Consider the following 14,604-nt stretch of genomic DNA (forward strand, 5'->3'; position numbering starts at 1 on the left):
TTTTTTTTTTTTTTTGCGCGCGCGGCGTCTCCTGTTCATCTCCTTCCCCTGCGCGTTGCCAGGACGGAATGGAGGGGGGGCTGGGCTAGCCGGAACTGCGTCCCGCGCATGCTCAGTTCCGCTCGTTGCCGGGCGGGCGGGAGGACGCGAAGTCGGCGGCCGGGTCCAGCGAAGAACCGGGCCGGGGCGCCTCGGCCGAGATGCCGCGAGAGATCATCACCCTGCAGCTGGGCCAGTGCGGCAACCAGAGTGAGGCCGTGGGCGGGGCCCATGTTGGGGGCGGGGCTTGAGTGGGCAGGAGCGTGTGATCGGGAGGGGCTTGAGTGGGCAGGAGCGTGTGATGGGGAGGGGCTTGTGAGGGGTGGAGCCTATGGTGAGGAGGGGCTTGCAGGGAAAGGGACCTGTGGGGGGAGGGGCATGTAGGGTGGGCAGCCTATAGTGGGGCGGGGGTGATGAGGGGTGGAGCCTCTGCTGGGGAGGGGCCTATTCGAGGACAGGGTTTGCAAGGGGGAGGGGTGGGAAACTGAGGCACAGGGCCAGCTCTGCCCTGCCCCTCGTCATACAGCCAGGCACTGTCGGAGCCAGCCGTAGAACCCAGGCGTCCTGGTCCAGCTGGGGTGGGGGGGGCGGTACTAAGGCTGGGCTTGGCTCCCCCTTCCTCTCCAGCCTGGCTGAGCCACGGCTGCTCTCTCCTGCAGTTGGGTTCGAGTTCTGGAAGCAGTTGTGCGCTGAGCACGGCATCAGCCCCGAGGGCATCGTCGAGGAGTTCGCCACCGAGGGCACCGACCGCAAAGACGTCTTCTTCTACCAGGTACGCAGACGTCCCGGCTGGTGCTCTGTGCTGCACGCTCAAGAGAATCCTGCGCCTCCCCCGAGATGGAGCCCATCGTCCAGGTCCAGGCCAGGCTCAGCCGACTGCCCTTTTCCTAGGGCTTTCACTGAATGAGCCTTTTCTTGCAAACAGAAGGCACCCCTCCTCCACTGGCTAAGTTCTGTCTAAGCTGTGTGACCATGCAGCTTCCCATTAATCCTGGCTTAGGGCTGCAGGGGGGGGAGAGAGAAGGGAAAGAGGCCCCCCTTCGCCATCCCCAGCAGGGAGTTGCAGAGGTAAGCCTGAGCCCCATCCCCTGCCCCATTGTGAGCCATCTCCAGCCCTGAGTTCTCTCTTGCACCCGAAAACCTACACCTCTATCCCAGAGCCTCACCCCAACCCACAGCCCAGAACCTCTCCCAGAACCTGGAACCCTCCCGTGTCTCTCTAGCCCTTCATTCCTAGTCCAACCCCAGAGGCCGTACTCCCAGCCCTGAGCCCCTCAGACCTACCTTAGAGCCCACACCCTGACACTCCTGCACCTCAACCCTCTTCACCATGGAGGAGTTTCTCTCTCTAGCCAGCAACTCAAATTCAGATTGTGAAAGGGGCTGGTGAGCTCAGTCCAGCCCCAAGCTCATCTCCTTCACTGGCATCTCCACCAAGATCTACTGCTTGACAGCACATTGTCCTGGCCTAGAAGAGCCTGATGTGCTGTGGAGGGTGATGGGTGCAGTATGCTGGGAACTCAAGGAGCAGTTCAGATTTGTTACATAATGACCCTGACTGGGGGCAGTTTGGGTGGGAGCCCATCTCTCTGTTCTGTGAGGTACATTGCCAAGCATGCTGCAGGCCGGGTCCATGACTGGGCTACTAGGCCCACCCACAATACAGGTCCTTTATCTATTCTATTGTGGCAGGCCCCAGGAAAGGAGTGTTATGCCTCTTTCTGACCAGTGGGTGGCGCCCTCTGTCACAGTTGGGAACACCACTGGCCATCACAGACAGCCCCCGGCTAAAGCCTCTCCAAGGCATCATCAGTGATTTACAACCCATCCTGGACAGCGATCCTTCACTCTTACAGACAGCCTGCCAACCTTAAACAAATCCTCACCAGCTACTACAGACCACACCACAGTAACTCTAAACCTGGAACCCATCCCTGCAACAAACCTCTCTGCCATGTCTGCTCACATATCTACAGCAGCGAGGTCATCACAGGCCCTAACCACACCATCAGGGCTCTTTCCCATGCACATCTACTAATATAATATATGCTATCGTGTGCCAGCAATGCCCCACTGCAATTGACGTTGGCCAAACTTTGGATTAGCTTCCGTACCTAATGACTGGAAGATAGCTAATATGACGCCAATATTTAAAAAGGGCTCTGGAGGTGACTCTGGCAATTACAGACCGGTAAGTCTAACATCAGTTCTGGGCAAATTAGTTGAGACAATAGTAAAGAATAAAATTGTCAGGCACATAGAAGAACATAATTTGATGGGCAGAAGTCAACATGGTTTCTGCAGAGGGAAATCATGTCTTACTAATCTGTTAGAGTTCTTTGAAGGGGGTTAGCAAACATGCAGGCAGGTGAGATCCAGTGAATATTAGCATACTTATATTTCCAGAAAGCCTTTGACAAGGTACCTCATCAAAGGCTCTTATGTAAATTAAGTTGTCATGGGATAAGAGGGCAGGTCCTTCCATGGATTGAGAACTGGTTAAAAGACAGGAATCAAAGGGTAGGCATAAATGGTACATTTTCCGAATGGACAGGGGTAATTAGTGGTGTCCCCCAAGGGTCAGTCCTAGGACCAATCCTGTTCAATTTATTCATAAATGATCTGGAGAAGGGGGTGAGCAGTGAGGTGGCAAAGTTTGCAGATGGCACTAAACTGTTCAAGATAATCAAGACAAAGGCAGACTGTGAAGAACTTCAAAAAGATCTCATCAAACTGAGTGACTGGGCAACAAAATGGCAAATGAAATTTAATGTGGATAAGTGTAAGGTAATGCACATTGGAAAAAATAACCCCTACTATATATACAATATGATGGGGGCTAATTTAACTATAACTAATCAGAGAAGAGATCTTGGAGTTATCGTGGATAGTTCCTTGAAAACATCCACGCAGTGTGCAGAGGCTGTCCAAAAGGCAAATGGGATGTTAGGTATTATTAAAAAGGGGATAGAAAATGAGACAAGGAGTGTCTTACTGCCCCTGTATAAATCTATGGTACACCCACATCTTGAATACTGTGTACACATGTGGTCTCCTCACTTAAAAAAAGATATCCTGGCACTGGAAAAGGTTCAGAAAAGGGCAACTAAAATGATTAGGAGCTTGGAACAGGTCCCAATATGAGGAGAGGCTAAAAAGACTGGGACTTTTCAGTTTAGAAAAGAGGAGACTGAGGGGGGACATGACAGAGGTATATAAAATTATGACAGGTGTGGAGAGGGTGAATAAGGAGAAGTTATTTACTTGTGCCCATAATACAAGAACTAGAGGACACCAAATGAAATTAACGGGTAGCAGGTTTAAAACTAATAAAAGAAAGTTCTTCTTCACTCAGCGTGTAGTTGATCTGTGGAACTCCTTGCCAGAGGAGACCATGAAGGTAGGACTATAACAATTTAAGAAAGAGCTAGATAAATTCATGGAGGTTAGGTCCATAAAAGGCTCTTAGCCAAGGGTAGGAATGGTGTCCCTAGCCTCTGATTGTCAGGGGCTGTATATGGATGGCAGGAGACAACTCACTTGATCATTGTCTTCGGTCCACCCCCTCTCAGGCACCTGGCACTGGCTACTGTTGGCAGACAGGCTACTGGGCTGGATGGACCTTTGGTCTGACCCAGTCTGGCTGTTCTTGTGTTCTTATGGTCTCTATGTAAAAAAATAAATGGACATAAATCAAAGATCAGGAACAGTAACATACAAAAATATGTAGAAGAACACTTCAATCTCCCTGGCTGCTCAGGAACAGATTTAAAAGTAGCTGTCCTACAACCAAAAAAACTGAAAAATAAACTGCAAAGAGGAATTTCAGAGCTGCAATTCATTTGCAAATTTGACTCCATCAACCAAGGATTGAACAGAGGCTGGGAGTGGCTGGTCTATTACAAAAGCAGTTTCTCTGCTCTTGAAGTTCACACCTCCACATTAGCTACAGATAATGGGCAGCATCCCCCCTGACTGAACTGACTTGGTTTCTCCTCTCTTGATGTTCACAACTCCTCATTAACTGCTGATAATGGGCTATACCCCCCCTGACTGCATAGGCCTTGTTAGCTCTGGCCCTCCCCTTGACTGAGACTCCCTCTTTAAACCCTCCTCTGAAACGCCCCCACTCGTGCATCTGATGAAGTGGGTCTTTGCCCACGAAAGCTCATGCTCCAAAATATCTGTTCGTCTATAAGGTGCCCCAGGACTTCTTGTTTTAGTCTGGAATTGTCGTCCTTCCCTGTTACAGGCAGATGATGAACATTACATCCCCCGAGCTGTGCTGCTGGATCTCGAGCCTCGCGTGATCCATTCCATTCTGAACTCCCCCTACGCCAACTTGTATAATCCGGAAAACATCTACCTGTCTGAGCACGGTGGCGGGGCTGGGAACAACTGGGCCAGCGGCTTCTCGCAGGTAACAGGGCTGACGCCAGCCCTGCAGCTCTAGTTCAGATTGAGATGTTGTCAGAGACGCTTTGTCTCCCAGCAAGCGCTGGCCTGTGATTACTGTAGCAATTCACGGGTGACAGCTTACCACCAACTGGGTGGCATGGCTGGGAGCCTTGGCTGGTTTGGCTTTGCGTTATGCCTGAGCAGTGGCTCCCTGCAGCCCCTGCAGCCCCTCTGGGGGGAAAAAAATGGATGATAGCTTGCTTTGGTTGTCTCTGGCAGGGTGAAAAAATCCATGAAGATATCTTTGATATCATAGACAGAGAGGCTGATGGGAGCGACAGCTTAGAGGTAAGGAAATGAGGGTTCTCTTCTTTTCTGAGTCAGGCTGCTGTTTTTGGAGGGGGAGCCCAACCCTAAGGTCTCTGCTGTGTTGTTCACATGGAGTTGAGGTCTTGTAAGTCGAAGGTCTCTGGGGGTCACGAGCAGCGTCCCCTGTAAGCTGTAACCACTCGGGAGAAACTCAGTTGCCAAATCGCTGATTAGCAGAGCACCCACGGCGAGGTTTTACGTTTCTGTGGGTGGTGCACATAAAAATGATCCTGCACATGGACAGGAAACATCCACACGTGGATGGAAAAGTTGAGAGGGAACAGCGGTCAGGATGCTGGGCGACAGGCATGAGACAAGGGTAAGTCCTAGACTGGAGGTGTTTCCCATCTCTGCCACATCTCAACCTTCCCTTCCACCCCAGGCCCTCCTGAGGCAGCCAGGAGTTGTCCTCCGGTGGGCCCTGCTGCGCCTTTTCCAAATCCAGTTTTAAAAAAAATGTCAGCTGCAGACCCTTCCCAGAGAGACTGCCAGCAGTTGCCAGGGCTCATCACAGCGAGGGTGGGGTTGTGACACTTGGGCCCCGTTTACCTTCTCATTTCACCCCAGTTCTCCTGCTTGTCTCCCCTAGCATCAGCCGGAGCAACTCCTCTCTCTGCCTCCAAGAAGAAAACATGCTAGGCCCATACCTGTGCTAGCCGCACCTCTTAGTAACCAGCCCCCTCTCAGGGCTGGCCTCCAGTGGCTCTCCTGCTCCAGGATGAGCTCTGCTGAAGTGGCACCTGCCTGCTCTGTCAGGCCCTCGCAGGCCGAAGGGCGGTCAGTTTGGTGCCATGGCGGGAGGGCAGCATGCAGTGGTTTTGAGAAGGCCTGGGCCGGCATAAGCTGTTCTGTGCCTGGGAATCTGGAGCTCGTGGTGGCAGGTGTGTGACAGAGATTCCTGTGGAAGGAGGGGAGCTGGGTCAGTTTCACTTTTCCCCCTGAGCCAGGGGAGCCCCCAGCGGTCTGCATCTGGCTGAGTCAAGGCAGCGGGATGGAAAAAAGTGATTGGGAAAGGAGGAGAGTGGGCAAGAGGTCTAAGGAGCAGGCACGGGAGAGGCTTAGACAGAGGTGGGGGAAAAAGTACCCCAAAGGTTACTTGAGTAAAAGTGCGGCTGCTTTCACTTCTGGATACTTGAGTACAATTTAGATGTGGTGCGCACATGCGTACGTTTACTCAAGTAGTTTTCCAGAGGGAGCTCCTGCTTTAGTACCCCCGCACCCACCCCATCCATAACAGCTGCACTTTTACTCAAGTAACTTTTGGGTACTTTTTCCACCTCTGTGCTTAGGGCACCTCTGAGCTCGTTTGGTTTAATTGCCTAGGGCGGGGCGGATGGGAACATAACAGACCCGTTCTACAAGCTGTGTGGCTCCTGGGAAGCGCTGAACTCTGGAGGGGAGGCTTGGCAAGGCTCGTGGCGGGGAGCGCTGGTCTCAGTGCATGCAGAGACGGGAGGGAGCTCCGGCAGCTCTGACAGAAGTGCTGTGACTGGTTCACAGCTCTCTGTGCCCCGCAGGGCTACGCTCGCAGTGCTGGGTGACTGCCCGAGCACACCAGCAGTTCTTGGCCCGGGTCCAGAGGGCGGCAGCTGCCATCTGGCTTGGCTTAGGCTCTGGTGCTAGCTGGTGCCCTGCCTCGTCCCTTTCTGCCTGGGAGGGTTAGCACCCGCTAAGCTGCCTTCCCTTTGATTCCAGGGCTTCGTGCTGTGCCACTCCATTGCTGGTGGAACAGGCTCAGGGCTGGGCTCCTATCTGCTGGAGCGGCTGAATGACAGGTGAGTCCCCCACTGGGGGAGGCTGGCCCTGCCCGGGCGTCCTGCCCATGAATCTGGAGCCGACTGGACTGAGTCAGAGCTGCCCTCCCCCACCCAGACACTGTCTTGTGCAATCCCTGGCAGGCTGCCCAGGGGAAGGGCCGGCTTCTGCTGCACGTAGGAAAGGCCCTGGAATCAGACCCCTGCTCTGCAGCCTCCCTGTCTCCTCTCAACCTGCTCGGACCGGGTGTAGCCTTCCAAAGCTCTGGGCAAGGCAGGAGGCTGCAGCCGAGGTCCCAGTGGGGCCGCCCCTGCCTGTCCCAGAGCGCAGCCTGGAGAAAAGGCTTGGGAGCAGCTGCTTAATCATCCGGCGGGTGGCTCAGCCTTGCCTGTGGCTTCCTCTGGCAGCTTCCTCCTGCGCCGTAAGATGCAGCGTTGCTGGGACAAATTCCTCTCCTCCCTCGGAGCAGACTTTGACATGCCCCGCGGTGACTCACCGCTGCGCTGGGGCTGGCAAGGAGCCTAAGGGAGGGCAGGCTCAGGCGGTGGCTCCTGCCATTAACCAACGAGGTGTCTGGGTGCTCTCCTCACACAGGTATCCCAAGAAGCTGGTGCAGACCTACTCGGTCTTCCCCAACCAGGATGAAATGAGCGATGTCGTGGTTCAGCCATACAACTCCTTGCTGACGCTCAAGAGGCTGACTCAGAACGCCGACTGCGTGGTAAGAGTCTGGCCCGACTCCCCATCGCTCTCCGTAGGGGAGCCCCCAAAGCTCTAACCTGCTGGGCCCAGCAAAGGTCGACAGATCGCCCTCCGCAAGTCCATGGCTTGGCAGGCCTGACGTTCAGCCCCTTTGAGGCAAGGGCTAGCAGCCCACTGAGACCAGGACAGGGACCTGGCAAGCCCCAGCTGACTGCTCACAGCTCCACTTCTCCCCCGCAAAGGGGGTCTGAGCTGGGCCTCAGGGTAGGCTTCTGTGACACTGAGGGGAAGGTGAGGGCCAGGTTCTTCTCCCCTCCTGCCCCAGCAAAGCTGCCTCTGCTCCCTGCTGCTGCAGGCCCTGGGCCCGCAGGAGGAGGAGTCGCTTGGCAGAGGGCTCCGGGGTGCACGGTAGGGTTTAAAACAGGCTCATGCAGCATCCTTGTGCCCTGCCCCATGGTTTGAACCTGAGGCTCCAGCAGCAGGCCCTGCTAGAGACCTTGGCACATGCATAAGAACAGCCGCACGGGGTCAGACCAAAGGTCCGTCTAGCCCAGCGTCCTGTCTTCTGACAGCGGCCAATGCCGGGGGCCCCAGAGGGAGTGAACAGAGCAGGGAATCATCAAGTGACCCCTCCCCGTCATCCACTTCCAGCCTCTGACAAACAGAGGCCAGGGACTCCATTCCTGCCCACCCTGGCTAATCGCCATGAATGGACCGAACCTCCAGGAACCTGTCTAGTTTTATCTGAACCCCGCGAAAGTCCCGGTTTTCACAACATCCTCTGGCCAGGAGTTCCACAGGGTGACTCCGCACTGCGTGAAGAAAACTGCCTTTTGTTTGTGTTGAACCTGTGACCCACTGATTTCATGTGGCAACTCCTAGTTCTTACGGGAACAAGTAAATCACTTTTCCTTGTTCACTTTCTCCGAACCTGTCAGGATTTTACAGACCTCTGTCCTATCCCACCCTAGTCTCCTCTTTCCTAAGCTCAAACGTCCCAGCCTTTTCAATCTCTGCATACAGCTCTCGTTCCAGACCCCTCCTCGTTTTTGTTGCCCTTTTCTGAACATTTTCCAACGCCAAGGGATCTTTTTTTTGACATGAGGCGGCCAGACCGCACCTGTATGCAGTATTCGAGATGTGGGCGTACCAGGGATTCACACAGTTCTCCATCTTATTCTCTATCCCTTTTCTGCTGGTTCCTGATATTGTTCGCTTTTTTGGCTGCCCCAGCACACTAGATGCTTTCAGAGAACCATCCACAGTGACTCCAAGATCTCTCCTGAGTGGTTCTGAATAAATTAGTCCTCGTCATTATTTTTCCCAATGTGCATTACTCTGCATTTGTCAATGTTACAATTCATTTGCCGTTTCGTCGCCCAGTCGTTTTGTTTGGTGAGAATAGTAACGAGGGCCCTTGCTCTACGAGTCTGCTAGTCTCTGACGCTTCGAGGAACGGGAGCAGCTGCACTAGCAGGGCAGCTCCTCTCAGACTCTCCTTCCCCTCATGTTTAAACCACTGTAGTATTGCTTGGGCCCAGAGAATGGAGCTGCTGGACCTGGTGGTTGGCTTGTGGGGCCAGTGCTGTCCTGGCGGGGCTGCGGGGAGGACAGCACGACAGGAGGAGAGCTTTCTCCTGAGTGTCAGTGATTCCCTGGGGTAGATGGCTCCTGGTTTCATGCACCCGCCAGCCCAGCTGTGCGGTGGATCCAGGCCCGCCAAGCTGAGGCTGTCGGGGTGTCAGTGCTCTCCCCTGAGGTGCCGACATCAGTCACTTGGTCACAGCCTCTCTGGTCTGCTCTGAGGGGGCCGACTTTCTTTGTTAGGTAGTTCTGGACAACACAGCCCTAAATCGGATCGCCACTGACCGGCTGCACATCCAGAACCCCTCCTTCTCCCAGATCAACCAGCTGGTGAGTAGCCCCTCTGCACAGGGCTGGCTTGGGCAGCTCAGCCACGTGTCCTCCGGGTTGGGTTCCCCTGGGCATGGGGACAGGAGCTGGGCCTCTCTGTGGGCCAGGTCTTCTCTTGGTGCTTGCTGAGGAGTAGCTCTGCCTGAGGCTCTGGGCTGCATTTGTGCTTTCACTCCCTAGAGAAGGGCCGTCCCAGGCAATCTCTAGTTCCCGGGATCACCCGCCTGTCTCTCCCTTGTCTGCGCCAGGTGTCCACCATCATGTCCGCCAGCACCACCACGCTCCGGTATCCTGGCTACATGAACAATGACCTGATTGGCCTGATCGCCTCGCTCATCCCCACCCCCAGACTCCACTTCCTGATGACGGGGTACACGCCGCTCACCACAGACCAGTCGGTACGTGCTGCAGTTCCCCAGGCAGCCTTGCACCAGCTCCTGGCCACCGCCTGCACCTCAGCCAGGCTCCCTGCCTCTGGGCTTTTGTGCCCTACCATGCACGGCCAGCCTCCCTGCTTAGCCTCTGGCATGGCAGGTCCCTGTCCCCGCCCTGCCTGGCTTCACCCGGGGCATCCCTCTGCCAGGGAATGCAGCAAGGGTATTGCCAGGCTACAGGTGCTCAGCTCCTGGTGGAAGAACTGTCTCCCAACCCTGCTGGCAGGGACTCATGGTCATTACACTGGAGCTAGGCGAGCAGGCGGCTTGGGCCGGCCCAGGCCATTGCTTGTCCCATCCCCGGCCGCTGTTCCCAGCCAGAGCCAGGGCCCCACGGGGCCATAGCAGAGGGAGGCTGGGCCAGCGCGTTGGTCTGCAGAAGATGCCGCTGGCGCTGAGCTAACCGTGCCTTTCTCGTCCTGGCCGCCGGCATTCCCCAGGACGTTGCTCAGACACGCACATCCAAAAGGCTGCTGGCTCTGAAACGGGTACCCAGTGTGCTCTGTCCTCTCCACTGTGGGGGTCTGGGGGGGGATTCTGCAATAGCTGGGTAGATGCCTGGCTCCCTTCCCCCTTTCAGCTGGGACCACCTCTCTGCAAGGCCCTGGGAGCCTGGCCAGCAGAGCACCATGTGCCCAGCCTGGGGCTGAGGGCAGCTGGTCTTGGAGGGATGGGCCTTCACGTGCCTCTGAGAGACGCATCAGGGATGAGAAGGGGAGTGCGTGGCTAAGGACCAGCTGTTCTCCTCATGCCAGTTGCCACTGGGCCAGCCTTGCCCAATGCCCAGCTGCCTTGACATTTCTTAACAGCCCGGCCCCACCTCCTCGCTCCCCTGGGGCTCTGCCACCCCAGGGCCTGGCCTGCAGCTCCCTTTCACACCTTGTGCAGCAGGTGATTAACCCTTCAGTGGCTGCAGGCTGAGGCGTGGCCCCAGCTGTAGGTGCCTTGCGGGAATTTAGGGAGTGCTGCTGCCAAGCCTGCTGTATGCAGGGCTTCAGGGGCTCCCCGAGGAGGAGAGTGGGGATGGGGAGGCTTTGGTAGCAGCAAGAGACCCCCCCCCCCACATCCTCTACCCTGAGGCTCTGTTCATGGGAGGCAGTGGGCAGCCCCGACCCAAGTGACACACCCTGGGCACTGGCCAAGCTGGCGTGAGAGCTTGATGCTCTGCACCCGGCGAGTCCCTCACAGAGAGCAGGACCAGGCCCAGCCAGTGCCGCCTGGGACACAGCCGAGCCTCCCCGCTGGGCATTACAGTAGCCGTCTCCCGGGCTGTTGCTGGCTGTCCCTCAACGTGACTTAACTCAACTCCGGCAGTGCTAGGGGAGGGGGGCTTCAGGGCTGTCTTCCCAGGACCCTCCAGAAAGGGCATCTCTATAAGCTCGGCCTCTGCTGTCCCGTGACCTCCTGCATGCAGCTGTGTGTCTGTGCATGTGACTGGCCCATCCTGGGGGCTTGTGGTCGTCTCTGTGCTGCCTGCCCGAAGGCCGGGGCCAGGGTTTGCCACTGTCGCTAACTTCAGCAGGGGGCGGCCAAGCCCCTGCCCCACATGCGTGCAGTGCCTGGCTACGGTGCTCCCTGCGCCGGGCATGGGCCGGGCTCTCCCTGAGTGCCCCGGACTGGCGGTCGCAGGTGGCCAGCGTGCGGAAAACCACAGTCCTGGACGTGATGAGGCGATTGCTGCAGCCTAAGAACGTCATGGTCTCCACCGGGCGGGACAGACAGACCAACCACTGCTACATCGCCATCCTGAACATCATCCAGGGGGAGGTGGACCCCACGCAGGTGAGCGAGCCGTGTGGCCCTGGGCACCGAGCAGGCAGATGGCCAGCAGGGGAGCAGGCCAGGAGCTGCAATGGGGAGTGGGCTTGGGCCCCTGGCTTGGCCAGGCTTGCAGGGTCTGTGCAGGACAGAGCCAGCTGCCGGGCCAATGGCAGGTGCTGTACGGGCCCAGCTGCATGGATGCTGCCCTGGCCAAGGCCGGCGGGGGTTGCTAGGCATCAAACACTGGTGCCTAGACCCCCGCCCCATGAACTGTCTAGGACCATGGCCCTTGATGCACTGTCTCCCAGAGCTGTTTGCTGGGCCCCGGCCCCTCTGACTCGCCCAGGACACGTGGCTGGGAGAGCCCTGGCACCACTGCCAGCTCTCCCTCGCGTCTCCCCAGGTACACAAGAGCCTGCAGAGGATCCGGGAGAGGAAACTGGCCAACTTCATCCCCTGGGGCCCTGCCAGCATCCAGGTGGCGCTGTCCAGGAAGTCCCCGTACCTGCCGTCCGCACACCGCGTCAGCGGCCTCATGATGGCGAACCACACCAACATCTCCTCGGTGAGTGCCGGCAAGGAGCTGATCGCAGCCTGGCTGCTGAGGAGCCCTGAGAGCAGAGGGTTCACCTTGGGCCTTGGTGTAGGTTTGCTCTGCATCGCTCCAGGGTAGCCACAGGGATGCTCCTTCGTCCCAGGGTAGCCACGGGGGGCCCTCTCACTCCTGGGGGTAGCCACAGGGATGCTCCTTCGTCCCAGGGTAGGCACAAGGACCCCCCGCTCCATGGGGTGGTCACACCCCCAGGGATGCCCCCTCCCTGTGAGGTGACAGCCCCGGATAGCTCTGGCCCCAGCCCTGCCTCAGCCCCCAGGGGCCATTCCCCACTTTTCCCTCGCCTGTGGGACCAGGGCCAGGGCCAGGGCCAGGGCCAGGGCCAGGCCCCCATGCTCACGGTGTTCTGGGGCCGGCCCAGCTGTTCGAGCGGACGTGCCGCCAGTACGACAAGCTGCGCAAGAGGGAAGCCTTCCTGGAGCAGTTCCGCAAGGAGGACATTTTCAAGGACAACTTCGACGAGCTGGACGACTCCCGGGAGATCGTGCAGCAGCTGATCGACGAGTACCACGCTGCCACGCGCCCCGACTACATCTCCTGGGGCACGCAGGAGCAGTGAGCGCCCGCCGAATCCACGGGGGAGCCGCCAGGGAGCACGGCCCCTCCCCTTCCGTGGAGTGCCAGCGGCTACCAGCCACCATGGACATGTTCATCCTCAGCGTTTCTGCTCCCCCCCCAGAGCTGGGGCTCACGGGCACAGCAGCACTGCACGCGCAGGAGTCGCCCACTGTGGGGCAGAGCCTGCAGGCCCCTCCTCCCCATGGGACAGCAGCCCCGCACCAGCCAGGTCTTGGGGCAGCGTGGCTGTTGGAGCCGGGAGGGGAAGTGCTCCCTTTCTTGGAGTGAGCAAGAGCCAGGGACCAGCCTGGGGGGCCCCAAGCCTGACCTCGTGGAGGTGCGGAGCAGGTGGGTTGTGGCAAAGCTAAGCCAGGCCCCTCCCTGCCCTTGGCGCAGGTGCTCAGCTTTGTCCTGGGCCTGCGGCCAGAGCCTGTCGCTATTTTTATAGATTACTGTGCTTCAGTAAAGATTGTTGCTGCACTGACTCGCTGCTGCGTTGCCTAGAACGTGAGGGAGGTGGGAACAGGGGCAGGGAGCTTCACCCCTCCACCAATACTGGGGTGTCTTGCAGAGCCAGCTGCCCCCTTGCTGCCTTGAGGAGGTCAGCCCTGCGCATTATCACCCCCAGCTCCAGTCAACCCTGCAGGAGAGAGACAAAGCGTTAGCCTCTGGCTGCAAGTAGCAGCTCCTTGGGAGCGGGGATCTCAGCCTTGCTTCATGCCGGGGGGCTCCCTGAGCTGCTCAGGGCCAGGGCTGAGGGGAGCATATGCCCCAGGCTGGCACAGAGCCCCAGCCAGCTATGCTTAGGGGAGGGCAGCAGGGGCCTTGCTTATTGCTGAGGGCGGCAGCTGTCAGCTTGGCCGGGGCCTGGATCTGTCATTGTCCAAAGCCAGAAGGGAACTGAGGGTAGGACCACCCCCACCCCCACCCCCCTTTTTCAGTCGCAGCTGTAAAAACGAGTGCTGATTCGGGAGCTGTAGGGGCTGGGGGGAACGATGGGTAGGACACACTCCTGCCAGCCAGCTGGGGGCCGGGTCTGCTTTGTGCACCACACTGAGCCTCTTCTCATCTCCCCAAGGATACTGCTGGGTCCCAGCCTGGCCCCAGGGCTGCTCTCTAACAGTTTATCCTCCTTGGGCCTCTGCCCTGGCTCCAATTTATCAACACCCGGCATGAGTGGGGGCCCTAGACTGAGCTGGAAAATCCCAGCCTGGCAGCTGAGGGTTAATGGGCCTGGGCTAGCAGCAGGGGGTCCCTTTAATTTTCTTCCCATCCATGGGTGGAATGACTTTTGTTACATGCACCAGCCAGAAACACACACCATGCTGGCTGTGGGTGCTCTGCGAATCAGCTGAGTGGCTGCCCCTGCACTTAGCTTACAGGACCTGCTGGCTGACAGCCACCAAGTGCCTGGCCCCAGACAGCGCAAGGTGGGGAGCAGCCCTGGCCCCACTGTTACACCACACACCCCTCACGCCATCGCACCCCTGCCTTTCCCTAGAAGCAGCTGTCCCTGCAGGGCTGCTCCACGGGAGGCAGCTCAGAGCAGTAAGAGGCGCTGGCCCGGGGGGCAGAACTGGACCTAACCAGCTAAGTAAGGGGGCTGCTGGCATGGCAGCTGCAAATCCGTGGCTCAGACACAGCTGGAGGGGCTCATCCTGCTGCTTCTTCTCCCCAGAGCCCCGGCTCACCCTCCTTGGCCCCAGCCTGGGCTCCTGGAATGGGGCTTTGGCTCAGGCCCCTTGGAAGCGAGTGCCCCCCCGCCCACGCGAAGCAATACCAGGGCACCACAGCCGGTTGCATTCAGTTGCACTTAAAGGGAGGGGCCAGGTTCACCCCACAGCCTGGCTGGGGTGGGGGGCGGGGGGGTGAGTGTCACTGGCTCCAGCCCAGGTGAGAATGAGCCTTTTCCTCTGCTCCAGCTGCCAGGAGCTGGGAGCTAAAAACATCCCCCTGCCGTGTGCCCAGCCCAGCTGCCACGCTCAGCTGGGCACAGCCGGAAGCTGCAGGCCACCCCGCCCCCACCCCGCTGGGCAGGCGCGGAGGAGGCCGGGACAGAGG

At 58.0% G+C, this 14,604-nt stretch overlaps 1 protein-coding gene across 1 annotated transcript; it reads left to right on the top strand.

Annotated features, from left to right (window-relative positions):
* Positions 1 to 25: 25 nt before the first annotated feature.
* Positions 26 to 13,021, top strand: TUBG1 (tubulin gamma 1). Its single transcript, XM_074978734.1, has 11 exons — positions 26 to 249; positions 699 to 811; positions 4,292 to 4,459; positions 4,717 to 4,785; positions 6,502 to 6,581; positions 7,156 to 7,282; positions 9,091 to 9,177; positions 9,426 to 9,575; positions 11,241 to 11,393; positions 11,776 to 11,937; positions 12,347 to 13,021. The coding sequence occupies exons 1-11, from the start codon at positions 201 to 203 to the stop codon at positions 12,542 to 12,544; spliced, it is 1,356 nt and encodes a 451-aa protein (XP_074834835.1). The 5' UTR covers positions 26 to 200; the 3' UTR covers positions 12,545 to 13,021.
* Positions 13,022 to 14,604: the final 1,583 nt, after the last annotated feature.

Source organism: Carettochelys insculpta, chromosome 28 (genome assembly GCF_033958435.1).
Source record: "Carettochelys insculpta isolate YL-2023 chromosome 28, ASM3395843v1, whole genome shotgun sequence".
Taxonomy (NCBI): Eukaryota; Metazoa; Chordata; order Testudines; family Carettochelyidae; genus Carettochelys; species Carettochelys insculpta.

Excerpts from the sequence above, each read along its gene's own strand:
- TUBG1 (XM_074978734.1), top strand. The coding sequence starts at position 201 with ATGCCGCGAGAGATCATCACCCTGCAGCTGGGCCAGTGCGGCAACCAG. Across the intron at positions 250-698 it reads GGGCCAGTGCGGCAACCAGA|TTGGGTTCGAGTTCTGGAAG; the intron begins GTGAGGCCGTGG and ends TCTCTCCTGCAG. Across the intron at positions 7,283-9,090 it reads CTCAGAACGCCGACTGCGTG|GTAGTTCTGGACAACACAGC; the intron begins GTAAGAGTCTGG and ends TTTCTTTGTTAG.